This window comes from Oncorhynchus mykiss, chromosome 21 (assembly GCF_013265735.2).
Source record: "Oncorhynchus mykiss isolate Arlee chromosome 21, USDA_OmykA_1.1, whole genome shotgun sequence".
Classification (NCBI taxonomy): Eukaryota; Metazoa; Chordata; class Actinopteri; order Salmoniformes; family Salmonidae; genus Oncorhynchus; species Oncorhynchus mykiss.
The window spans coordinates 1,510,001-1,523,561 of NC_048585.1; the positions used below are offsets into that span (position 1 = coordinate 1,510,001).

Below are 13,561 nucleotides of genomic sequence, written 5' to 3' on the forward strand. Positions count from 1 at the left end.
TTACTCCTCATAAAGACGTTACTATAATGTTACTCCTCATAAAGACGTTACTATAATGTTACTCCTCATAAAGACGTTACTATAATGTTACTCCTCATAAAGACGTTACTATAATGTTACTCCTCATAAAGACGTTACTATAATGTTACTCCTCATAAAGACGTTACTATAATGTTACTCCTCATAAAGACGTTACTATAATGTTACTCCTCATAAAGACGTTACTATAATGTTACTCCTCATAAAGACGTTACTATAATGTTACTCCTCATAAAGACGTTACTATAATGTTACTCCTCATAAAGACGTTACTATAATGAAGGAGCTGTACTTTAAGACTATCGAAGTCCCAGTAAACAGTATAAAGTTACTCCTCATAAAGACGTTACTATAATGTTACTCCTCATAAAGACGTTACTATAATGTTACTCCTCATAAAGACGTTACTATAATGAAGGAGCTGTACTTTAAGACTATCGAAGTCCCAGTAAACAGTATAAAGTTACTCCTCATAATACTCAGCATGCCTTGTGTTTAGCAGATAGTCTTGGACTAGTCATCTCTTCCATGACCTGTCCTCAAGGCATCCCGTACCCTGTTGGCTGTTTTTAGGATTGTATCGTTCCTTCCTGTCCTCAAGGCATCCCGTACCCTGTTGGCTGTTTTTAGGATTGTATCGTTCCTTCCTGTCCTCAAGGCATCCCGTACCCTGTTGGCTGTTTTTAGGATTGTATCGTTCCTTCCTGTCCTCAAGGCATCCCGTACCCTGTTGGCTGTTTTTAGGATTGTATCGTTCCTTCCTGGATTCAAGGTATCCAGTAACCCTTCAGAGCCAAAATGGAGTCAATCTCCTCTATTTAGAGCGGGATTAGACTAACTGCCATACTCACGTTGAGGATTCAGAGCCAAAATGTCTCCTCTGGTTCCTGTGGCAGGTATACTTTATCTATCTATGCCTGTTGAAGCTACTGCCATGCTCACGTTGAGGATGGTCTGCAGGTCCACGCGGTCCAGACTACAACCTCTGCAGGATTCAGAGCCAAAATGTCTCCTCTGGTTCCTGTGGCAGGTATACTTTATCTATCTATGCCTGTTGAAGCTACTGCCATACTCACGTTGAGGATGGTCTGCAGGTCCACGCTGTCCTTGATGCGCCCCTCCGTCCGAGCCCTGGACGCCATGTTAGAAAACCACACCACAGGGATCCAGTACTTCAGGTGGGGAGACTTGACAGCATCAAAGATCTTCCTCTCTTCTGGAGTCATGAAGCCTGCAGGGAGGAGGAGGAGGAGGGGGAGGGGGAGGAGGAGAAGGAGGGGGGGTGAAGAGGAGGAGGGGAGGAGGAGAAGGAGGAGGGGGGAGGAGGGGGGTGAAGAGGAGGAGGGGAGGAGGAGAAGGAGGAGGAGGAGGAGGGGGTGAAGAGGAGGAGGGGAGGAGGAGAAGGGGGAGGAGGAGAATGAGGGGGGGTGAAGAGGAGGGGAGGAGGAGGAGGAGGAGGAGGAGGAGAAGGGGGAGGAGGAGGGGGGGTGAAGAGGAGGAGAAGGAGGAGGAGGAGGAGGGGGTGAAGAGGAGGAGGGGAGGAGGAGAAGGGGGAGGAGGAGAATGAGGGGGGGTGAAGAGGAGGGGAGGAGGAGGAGGAGGAGGAGGAGGAGAAGGGGGAGGAGGAGGGGGGGTGAAGAGGAGGAGAAGGAGGAGGAGGAGGAGGAGGAGGAGGAGGGGGAGGAGGGGGGTGAAGAGGAGGAGGAGGGGGAGGAGGGGGGTGAAGAGGAGGAGGGGAGGAGGAGAAGGAGGAGGCGGAGGAGGGGGAGGAGGGGGGTGAAGAGGAGGAGGGGAGGAGGAGAAGGAGGACGAGGGGGATGAAGAGGAGGGGGATGAGGTGTGTAAAGAGGAGGAGGGGAGGAGGAGAAGGAGGAGGAGGACGAGGGGTATGAAGAGGAGGGGGGTGAAGAGGAGAAGGGGAGGAGGAGAAGGGGGAGGAAGGGGGGATGAAGAGGGGGAGGAAGAGGAGAAGTAAGAGGAGGAAGAGAAGGGGGAGAAGTGGGAAGAAGTTGGAGGATGAGGAGTGGAAGGAGGAGTAGGGGGAGGAGGAGGAAGAGGAGAAGGAGGAGGAGGGGGTAGGGGGAGGGGGAGGAGTGGAAGGAGGAGTAGGGGGAGGAGGAGGAAGAGGAGGAGGAGGAGGGGGTTAGGGGGAGGATGAGGCGTGGATACAGCAGTACTAGGGGAATACTAGTGGTTAGAGGAAACAAGGCGTTTAGTAGGTCTAATTCAATCACTGAATCCTAACGACTTGGCTGATCCTGGGTAGTCCAAAGAAACTGAAGAAGGAAATGAAAAGATGGTTCTAGAAGATCCAGTTACAGATCTTTGTTTAACTCTCACATGTCATGGTCGAGACCAGTCTCTTTCGCAGCCGGCCGTGACCGGCTGGTGCACAATTGGCCCAGCGTCGTCCGGGTTAGTGGAGGGTTTGGCCCGCAGGGATGTTCTTGTCCCATCGTGCTCTAGCGACTCCTGTGGTGGTCCAGTGCACGCTGACACGGTCACCAGGTGTACAGTGTTTCCTCCGACACATTGGTGCGGCTGGCTTCCGGGTTAATTGAGAGTTGCGTCAAGAAGAACCCTTGGTTGGGTTGTGTTTCGGAGGACACACGGCTCTCGACCTTTGCCTCTCCCAAGTCCGTACGGGAGTTGCAGCGATGAGACAAGACTGTAACTACCAATTAGAAATTGGGGAGAAAAAGGGATACAATTATTTTTTTTACTGAAGGTTGAGTGAACTCTCTTGATCTGACCTGTAAACCAAACCTGGTCGACCTTTGACCCCACCTATGTGTATTCTATTGGGGTCAGGTAAGGCCAAGCGCATGTCATTGAGGTACCTGCTTCCACTACTTGGTTTGTGATGTTATGTACAGAATCTATCTGTCAAAATGAGTTTTCTCCTGACCCTCCTGACCCCAAATGAGTTTTCTCCTGACCCTCCTGACCCTCCTGACCCCAAATGAGTTTTCTCCTGACCCTCCTGACCTCCCGACCCCAAATGAGTTTTCTCCTGACCCCATCTATTTGCATTCTATTATCCCCTTGGGGGTCGTACCTGCCTCCACCACATGCTCCATGGTGGGGAACCTCTTACAGACGGCGGTGCTGACGGAGCGGAAGATGAGCAGTGAGGTGAGATTGACGTAGCGCATCAGCGTGCGTCTGAGGAGGCGGCCCTGCTCGTCGTGGCCGTGAACACAGCTGGAGACCAGGAACATGAGGCGGTCGGGCCAAGGCAGATTCACGAACTGGTTCCACCAACGGTTGACCACCAGGGTTACGTAGAAACCTGCAGGGAGGAGGAGATATCAGCATCATCTACACCAGGGTGATGTAGAAACCTGCAGGGAGGAGGAGATATCAGCATCATCTACACCAGGGTGATGTAGAAACCTGCAGGGAGGAGGAGATATCAGCATCATCTACACCAGGGTGATGTAGAAACCTGCAGGGAGGAGGAGATATCAGCATCATCTACACCAGGGTGATGTAGAAACCTGCAGGGAGGAGGAGATATCAGCATCATCTACACCAGGGTGATGTAGAAACCTGCAGGGAGGAGGAGATATCAGCATCATCTACACCAGGGTGATGTAGAAACCTGCAGGGAGGAGGAGATATCAGCATCATCTACACCAGGGTGATGTAGAAACCTGCAGGGAGGAGGAGATATCAGCATCATCTACACCAGGGTGATGTAGAAACCTGCAGGGAGGAGGAGATATCAGCATCATCTACACCAGGGTGATGTAGAAACCTGCAGGGAGGAGGAGATATCAGCATCATCTACACCAGGACTCTACATCCTCCTAAAGGTTTTAAACTCCAACCCTGTTCCTGGAGAGATACCCTCCTGTAGGTTTTAACCCCAACCCTGTTCCTGTAGAGATACCCTCCTGTAGGTTTTAACCCCAACCCTGTTCCTGTAGAGATACCCTCCTGTAGGTTTTAACCCCAACCCTGTTCCTGTAGAGATACCTTCCTGTAGGTTTTAACTCCAACCCTGTTCCTGGAGAGATACCCTCCTGTAGGTTTTAACTCCAACCCTGTTCCTGGAGAGATACTGTTCCTGTAGCTCTCCAGGAACAGGGTTGGAGTTAAAACCTACTGGACGGTAGCTCTCCAGGAACAGGGTTGGAAAGCCCTGATCTACAGTAAGTTTAAACAGTATTTTGTCAGGTATGACTACAATAGCAACCAAGGATGAGGTTTGGGTTGAGAAGGGCTGCTTCCGAAATGACATTTAATTTTCTACGTAGTGCAGTACTCTTCAGGCTACATTTGAGCCTCAAGCTCAAAACAGAAAATTGACCCCTAGATCATTGTCTAGGGCAACTTCATCCCAGTCCATATCAATATTTTATTGACATAAACTGAGATACATAAATGTCATGAAAGCCACTTTGTGCCATTCACACAGAAGCACAACACTATTAAGCAACAATCTGATATGCCATGCAAAGCACTCCAGCACCCAAGCAAACCCAACAATATCCCTCTTTCCCTGCTTTGGTCCGACTCCTAATGATTTCCTTCCATTAACTCAATCACCAGTTCATTTCCCCATTGGAATCAGTGTCTGTCGGAGAGCTTCTGTTATTAAGTAAGGGTTGAAAAATCACGATCATTAGTTTGTTGCCTGGCACTGTTGAGGATTAGTTGGGTTCATTTGGTTGAATAGTAGCAAGCAAGTCAGACAGTTAACGCAGTGTGTTTGTGTGTGTGTGTGTGTGTGTGAGTGAGTGTGTCGGTGTTTGTGCGTGCGTGCGTGTGTGTGGTGATCGAGAAAGTATTGCACTGTTGTCATTCTGTTTTTAGGTGGCTGATACACATTTGCCCGACGACTCAAACTGAATTCTTCCGCTGCTCCTATGTTCGCTACATTTGTGGGCGTGGCGTAGCGTTTGGCTGGAGCGAAGAGTTTGGGTCGCCAGGCAAGCTACACATGGGGTTGCGGATGATGTGAATTTCCCACTTAAATTGTAAAGCACTTTCAGCACATCTGGAAAGCACCTCTACAGTATTCAGGTAGAAACAGGCATTCTCATCTCAGCACAGCGCTAGTAGCTCATAGAGTTAATAGGCTAATACTATAAACTACTCAGCGCGCATGCGCTGATGTCAACCTCCACCAGTTGTACTGACTTACCGAGCACAAACGTGACTGGAATCTGTTCTGCATACTTGTTACAGTGAAGAGCCAACTTTTCAAAGAAACGCTTTTCAGGGTCTGAGAGGGCGAGTCTAGATTGACAGATGTGTTAATTAATTAAGTAACATTATAGGTTTGTTCACGTGCACTTATTGATATATCACAGCGATACAAATCAATTACGGACCCATCATGCAAAATCAAAGGCTCATATTACATCTTCATTTGTAATCACAGTTATAAACACATTAAAATCAGAAAATAGATACTGTTATATAATATACATACACAAATAACATAACAATTATATAATTCATATTTCATATCACCGAGGACTTGTATTTGTGACAATACTAATGTTTTTAAGGAAAAACGCGTAATGGCTTAATATTATGCCTACCTGTAAACGAGGCTCACCAAGGTATATAACAGTACAAAGACTATAAACTCCCGATAAAGCAGTTTGTAGATGCTGCCTCTCCATCGCAGTAGAAGTCTATGGAAACCGAAGAACGTGGCGTTGGCGACTTTACTGGAGTAGGTCACCGTCATCTTCCTTCAATCACTGCAGAAAAACTACCTAGTCATCCAACTTACACTTAGTTGACAGACACTCCCTTGTCCTTACCGGTTGTGAATGTAGCTGACTTTAATTGATATCTAAAAAAAAATGTTCCGCAGTAAACTACTCTCTCAAGGCAAGCTGTCATGGCACAATAATAACCAGTCAAAATAACCATTATTTCCATGTTACGTGGATAAGAAATAACGTTATTAAAAAAAACATTAATAAAAGTATATATTTTTCACACATACCTTTTGTACCAAATCTAAAATCACATGGCTTGTTGTTGCTTTAGGTGTAATATAGTGTATTCCTGAACCGTGAGTCAAGATTGAGCAATCATCAGGTGACCGCCCTGGCCACATTTAGCTGGTTGTCTGTCTGTGTCTGTCTGTCAGTCCAGCTGCCAGTGCGCTCCTGGCTATGGCTGTCTGGGCAAGATGCCCACCATGTCATGGCGGTGGAATAAGATGCGCACTATGTCATGGCGGTGGAATAAGATGCGCACTATGTCATGGCGGTGGAATAAGATGCCCACTATGCCATGGCGGTGGAATAAGATGCGCACTATGTCATGGCGGTGGAATAAGATGCGCACTATGTCATGGCGGTGGAATAAGATGCGCACTATGTCATGGCGGTGGAATAAGATGCGCACTATGTCATGGCGGTGGAATAAACACATAATGAATGACCTGCTGATGTAGAGAGAGACTACATTTATCCCTGCGTGCAAGTCTCTGGTTTTAATACAACATGCCTATACAGCATACCAGCTCCTACATTTATCCCTGCGTGCAAGTCTCTGGTTTTTAATACAACATGCCTATACAGCATACCAGCTCCTACATTTTTTTAAAACAAAGTAATCAATGGGAAAATATTTGGGATTTAATATTTATTGTAATTTTATTATTATATAGATATATTTGGACACATTTTTATAGAAAAAGCCTCATAAATATGTGGTTTATAGTAGTGCATATGAATGCAGGAATTCAGATGCGTTGTAGAAATGTAAATGTCAAAGACTCATTATAGTTGTGTATTACCTTCTCGAAAGTATCGCATCCTTTTTTTTTTTTGCATTAATCATACGCTATCAAATATCCCTCACAACATGAGATCTAAAACGGTGTCCAACGGACGGCGCTGTTGACCTAATTATCATGGCAAACAATAAAGCGGGCTCACAGAAATGCACGGGAGATGCAGCGACGGGACAAGACTGTAACTACCAATTGGATATCACGAAATTGCGAAGAAAAAAGGGGTAAACATTATTATTATTATTTTTTACAAATAACAAAATAAATGCATGCCTTATACTGGTAGAACATACTCCCATCTATGATCAATAGATTAGCCTGCTAGGGCCTAATGGACGATCAATAGTACTAAATAATTGTCGATGTAGAGATCTTACATCACATCAGAAGGAAACACACATTTCATTGTGAAGTATAGAACTATTGGCGAATGCATTGCATGCAATATCATAGTCAAATAGTCGGATACAATGTTGCAACTTATTCTTTTAGATACAATGTTGCGATCACAGTTTCGTATTATCTGTCGTCTGCTCCCATGAAAGGTGAACATGAGATGTGATACCGGCTTTGCGCATGCGCCACTGTGAGGTTGTCGGTTCACTTCTCGTGGGTGCTCCGTTCCCACCCAACCAGCGGAGAAGAAAAGAGCAGGTGAGAGGATGTTCGGATGCTGCTTGCGTTACTAAACCCGATGATATTCAGCAAACAGATACCTCATGCACGGCGAAACGGGAGGTTTACTGGCGACAGGTAGCGAGAGCACGTCGTGACAGTTGGGTTTATGCACGGTGGTCACTTTCCCGACTGTTTTATTCTTCATAGACAGCAGGCGTCGAGAGAGGGGTGAGTTGACAGCTAGCATACTGTAGCTAGGCTAGCCAAAGCGCTAGCCAGCTGGCTGGCTGACTAGCTGTCTTGCTTGTTTCATCGTCTTTAAACAACGATATAGTCCAAGGTCATTGTGCATAGAGTTGTATTTGGTATTTGTTGGACATACATTTTAAAGTGAAAAATTTGAGTCTCCGCGTAATTCCCTTACCATGGAATTGCCCACTTGCAATGCATCGGAGTATTAGCACATCAATTTGACAGCAATAGCTAGCTTTAATTCATTATCCATGGTGCATTTCGTTGAACCATTTTTTTGTCAACAGATGACTTGGTGTCCACACTAGTTTTAACAGTCCTCCACATGTGCGCACATTACAATCAAGCCAAGTCTGTTAAGGAGACACATTCTGACTATAATAAGGTTTCACTAAGGTTTTCCGAACATTATATCATTCAATGCAGCTGTGTAACGTGGATGGTTCGGAGCAAAATTGTATTTTGCTAGCAACATATCTCATAGGCCTACAGACGACGGAGATGGGAGGAGGAAGGGCTGAAAGGAGGGCAGGGAATCCCTGATGCAGTGAATTGATGTCCTGCGTAGGTGATGTTAGTCTTTACAACTCAACACAAAATCAATTGAAATGTATTGGTCACATACCCAGTGAGCAGCAGTTATTAAAGGTGCAGGGAAGTGCCTGTGTGCTAAGCTCTCTCAACATTACACAACATGAATCAATAATAACAATGTCAAGGGGAAAATAACAAGTAGTAGAAGTGGTAGCCTTTACCAGTATAAAGTCAATATTAGTCTGTATAATCAAAGTGTGTGTGTGTGTGTGTAAGGGTTGGATGTGTGGATAGTCAGTGCAAATAATGTCTGGTGCGTATAGTCCCTCCGGTGCATATATTCTCTAAGGTGCAGGTCTGTCAGGAAGACTGCTAGGTTGAGCTTTTCAGCAGTCTGATGGCCCGGTGGTAGAAACTGTCTCGGTGTCTGTTGTGCCGAGACCCGATACTCCACTACCGCTTGCCAGATGGTAACGGAGTGAACAGTCCGTGGCTTGGGTGACTGGGGTCCTTGAGGATCTTTCGTGCCTTCCTCAGACACTGCCTGGTGTAGATGTCCTGGAGGGCAGGGAGCTCGCCCCCAGTGGGCCCATGCCGAATGTCTTCAGCCTCCTGAGGTTGAAGAGGTGCTGCTGCGCCTTCTTCACCACGGTGGTGGTGGTGTGATTGGACCATGTCAGGTCCTCCGTGAGGTGCATGCCGGGGAACATGAACCTTTTCACCCTCTCCACTGCAGTCCTGTCCATGCTGCTTCCCCTGTTTCCTGTCGTTCACCATCAGCTCCTTTGTTTTGCTGACGTTGAGCCGCTGTGCCAGGGCTCTAACCTCCTCCCAATAGGCTGTCTCGTCGCCGTCGACGATGAGGGATGTTTCCACCGGCACCGCTGTGCCAGGGCTCTAACCTCCTCCCAATAGGCTGTCTCGTCGCCGTCGACGATGAGGGATGTTTCCACCGGCACCGCTGTGCCAGGGCTCTAACCTCCTCCCAATAGGCTGTCTCGTCGCCGTCGACGATGAGGGATGTTTCCACCGGCACCGCTGTGCCAGGGCTCTAACCTCCTCCCAATAGGCTGTCTCGTCGCCGTCGACGATGAGGGATGTTTCCACCGGCACCGCTGTGCCAGGGCTCTAACCTCCTCCCAATAGGCTGTCTCGTCGCCGTCGACGATGAGGGATGTTTCCACCGGCACCGCTGTGCCAGGGCTCTAACCTCCTCCCAATAGGCTGTCTCGTCGCCGTCGACGATGAGGGATGTTTCCACCGGCACCGCTGTGCCAGGGCTCTAACCTCCTCCCAATAGGCTGTCTCGTCGCCGTCGACGATGATGGATGTTTCCACCGGCACCGCTGTGCCAGGGCTCTAACCTCCTCCCAATAGGCTGTCTCGTCGCCGTCGACGATGATGGATGTTTCCACCGGCACCGCTGTGCCAGGGCTCTAACCTCCTCCCAATAGGCTGTCTCGTCGCCGTCGACGATGAGGGATGTTTCCACCGGCACCGCTGTGCCAGGGCTCTAACCTCCTCCCAATAGGCTGTCTCGTCGCCGTCGACGATGAGGGATGTTTCCACCGGCACCGCTGTGCCAGGGCTCTAACCTCCTCCCAATAGGCTGTCTCGTCGCCGTCGACGATGAGGGATGTTTCCACCGGCACCGCTGTGCCAGGGCTCTAACCTCCTCCCAATAGGCTGTCTCGTCGCCGATCAGACAAACTTAATGATGGTGTTGGAGTCATGCATGGCCACGCAGTCGTACGCTCCCAACAGCGGCCCCCAACACACACACACACACACACACTAATCAATTAGCCGAATGTGGACTCTGTGAATGGAGGACGCTTTTCCCGTGGCTCATTTTCATGCCAGCAGGTAAACTATACTCCTGTTGTAAAGATCAACAATGTGCTCAATATTGGGAAAGTTGAGAAATAAATACAGTAGGCCGAGCCTATAGAAAGCTGAAGGGAACCTCCTCTTTTTATTAGAGGCCATCACTCTGTTTTCTCACGCAATTGCATAGCCTATAGAAATGTTGCGCAACATGAGCTCATGGCCTCTCATGAAGTGTTTGATTAGATTTTCGATTACATTAGCGTTGATGTCAGAGTGATTTAGATGGACAATAAAGTGCTGAGTACCAGGCAGTTAGCAAGTTCGGTAGGCTACTAATGACCATCAGCAGCATCAGACCTTGGAGAAGCCTAATTACCGTGACGAAACGGTCAAGTGGAAAATTCACTGCCTCGTAACCGCCGGTGTGGCCGTAATACGGTCACCGCAACAGCCCCAGGCTCAACCCCCCCCGAATGAGAAATGAGCCCTCTAAATAAAACAAAACTCAAACTTTGGGCGGGGTCTCTAAATAATGCTAAGTTAACCATTCTCCTAAAGAGTTTATTGACCCGTTACGTCAATCTAAGTAACATAATAAAAACATTTCCATCAAAATCCATCAGTTTAAACTAGAGATCTATTCTTTTTTTGTATAGGCTGCGTATCAATCCACCGCATCCGCCAATAGCGGCCTTCCCCATCTGCGGTGGGAGGTGACAGAACTACAGCAGTGTTTATCAGACAATGAGACAACCCATCTGAGGTGGGAGGTGACAGAGTTACAGCAGTGTTTATCAGACAATGAGACAACCCATCTGAGGTGGGAGGTGACAGAGTTACAGCAGTGTTTATCAGACAATGAGACAACCCATCTGAGGTGGGAGGTGACAGAACTACAGCAGTGTTTATCAGACAAGGAGACAACCCATCTGAGGTGGGAGGTGACAGAGCTACAGCAGTGTTTATCAGACAAGGAGACAACCCATCTGAGGTGGGAGGTGACAGAGCTACAGCAGTGTTTATCAGACAACCCATCTGAGGTGGGAGGTGACAGAGCTACAGCAGTGTTTATCAGACAATGAGACAACCCATCTGAGGTGAGAGGTGACAGAGCTACAGCAGTGTTTATCAGACAATGAGACAACCCATCTGAGGTGGGAGGTAAAAGAGCTACGTCCCGAATATCAATCTTCTCACGAAAACGTCAGTACGTCCGAAAGGTTTGGCCTAAAACAACATGACCACTATGGATTGATTTGACTGTTGCGAACACGATGGTGTTCTCCATTTTGCTCTACGACCCCTCCCCAACAAACCCCCACAATGTTGTTCTCCGTTTTGACCTACGACCCCCAGAAGCCTCCACGGAACTCGGTACCATCAATGTGCCACCTTCTGTCTGTAGCGTCCAAACAGTTTGGGCAAATAAAGAATATTACCCCACTATGGAAAGGGGAGACTCTCAGGAACACGGTGGTGTTCTCCGTTGTGCTCTATGTCAGTATCACAGGACTCATCTGATGGTAACAAGGTAGAGGTTGAAAAAATAAAATATGGAGGTAGTTTTGCTCCAACAAAATAGCTGGTGTTTAATATGTGTTCAAAAAACCCAAATATTAAAAGGATCACCCCCACCTATTACAGCCCCTCTCCAGGTGTCCCGACTTTCCTTTCCACACAAAAAGGTCAGTTTGTCAGTAAGACGCATCAATTCATTCAGGCTACAAGAGTGTTGACCTAATGAAAAATGGCTGGGCCTATAGACTTGGACAGGTCCTGGCTGGGCCTATAGACTTGGACAGGTCCTGGCTGGGACTATAGACGTGGAGAGGTCCTGTCCTGGCTGGACCTATAGACGTGGAGAGGTCCTGTCCTGGCTGGACCTATAGACGTGGAGATGTCCTGGCTGGGACTATAGACGTGGAGAGGTCCTGTCCTGGCTGGGACTATAGACGTGGAGAGGTCCTGTCCTGGCTGGACCTATAGACTTGGACAGGTCCTGGCTGGGCCTATAGACTTGGACAGGTCCTGGCTGGGACTATAGACTTGGACAGGTCCTGGCTGGGACTATAGACGTGGAGAGGTCCTGTCCTGGCTGGACCTATAGACTTGGACAGGTCCTGGCTGGACCTATAGACTTGGACAGGTCCTGGCTGGGCCTATAGACTTGGACAGGTCCTGGCTGGGACTATAGACGTGGAGAGGTCCTGTCCTGGCTGGACCTATAGACGTGGAGAGGTCCTGTCCTGGCTGGACCTATAGACGTGGAGATGTCCTGGCTGGGACTATAGACGTGGAGAGGTCCTGTCCTGGCTGGGACTATAGACGTGGAGAGGTCCTGTCCTGGCTGGACCTATAGACTTGGACAGGTCCTGGCTGGGCCTATAGACTTGGACAGGTCCTGGCTGGGACTATAGACTTGGACAGGTCCTGGCTGGGACTATAGACGTGGAGAGGTCCTGTCCTGGCTGGACCTATAGACTTGGACAGGTCCTGGCTGGACCTATAGACTTGGACAGGTCCTGGCTGGGCCTATAGACTTGGACAGGTCCTGGCTGGGACTATAGACGTGGAGAGGTCCTGTCCTGGCTGGACCTATAGACGTGGAGAGGTCCTGTCCTGGCTGGGACTATAGACGTGGAGAGGTCCTGTCCTGGCTGGGACTATAGACGTGGAGAGGTCCTGTCCAGGCTGGGACTATAGACGTGGAGAGGTCCTGTCCTGGCTGGGACTATAGACGTGGAGAGGTCCTGTCCTGGCTGGACCTATAGACGTGGAGAGGTCCTGTCCTGGCTGGGACTATAGACGTGGAGAGGTCCTGTCCTGGCTGGACCTATAGACGTGGAGAGGTCCTGTCCTGGCTGGGACTATAGCCGCGGAGAGGTCAGTTGTTGCACACTCCTTCCCATGGAAGCCTAAACCCACACCTTGGCGAGCGTTTTGTTGACTCACCCTTCAGTATCAGTAAGCAGCACAGCCAGTGAGTCGATCCCGCCCTCCAGGACTCCAGACTAACCTTATCCCCTGCTGCCACTAAGACATTCACATTGCTTTATTAAAACGTGTACTACACTACTGAGACGCTAAGAAATACATCGTTTCATCTTTTCGTGTTGTGACTCTAAATATTTTCATGTACAACCTAATCCAGTGATTATCTTGCATGTTGGGTTGACAATTATGCTGTTATATTTTATTGTTAAAATGGGGCTCCAGAATTTTCTGATTTGTTTTGGTTCTGGTGTCGATGACTTTTGCATCTTTGTGTGCTAATATCATAGGGGATAATGGAAACTCTAAACACATTAGCTAGGTTGCTAACTGTAAATATAACCGTAGCCATTTTATTCATCTAACAGTAAATGTTTTTAAAGATTGTTGTAGTTTTAGCCTATCGCCCAATGAGTCCTAATGCAGTCACAATGGTCAATGCACATTCCATATCTCAGAGCCATGTCAAATATCTTGGTTGTAAAATAGTTGCTGTTTTAGTTGCTGAGAAATCAAAATGATACCTAC

The 13,561-nt window shown here is 48.1% G+C and overlaps 2 protein-coding genes across 5 annotated transcripts in view; one reads left to right on the forward strand and one right to left on the reverse strand.

The window, feature by feature from the left end:
* Positions 1-6,184, reverse strand: part of LOC110511332 (bestrophin-3) — a 15,754-nt gene extending 9,570 nt beyond the window's left edge. The window contains exons 1-5 of the mRNA XM_036956575.1: positions 6,011-6,184; positions 5,595-5,759; positions 5,192-5,286; positions 3,098-3,331; positions 1,116-1,270 (exon numbers count right to left, since the gene is read on the reverse strand). Coding sequence (XP_036812470.1) covers positions 1,116-1,270; positions 3,098-3,331; positions 5,192-5,286; positions 5,595-5,746 — 636 coding nt within the window. The 5' untranslated portion in view covers positions 5,747-5,759; positions 6,011-6,184. The remainder of the gene's footprint in view (positions 1-1,115; positions 1,271-3,097; positions 3,332-5,191; positions 5,287-5,594; positions 5,760-6,010) is intronic.
* A 1,177-nt stretch (positions 6,185-7,361) lies between these two features.
* LOC110517600 (rab-3A-interacting protein-like) overlaps positions 7,362-13,561 on the forward strand; it is an 82,721-nt gene continuing 76,521 nt past the window's right edge. For 3 of the 4 annotated variants that reach the window (XM_036956576.1, XM_036956578.1, XM_036956579.1), the window contains exon 1: positions 7,469-7,654. The gene's annotated coding sequence lies outside the window, so the exon portion shown is untranslated. The other variant, XM_036956577.1, reaches the window with a different exon arrangement.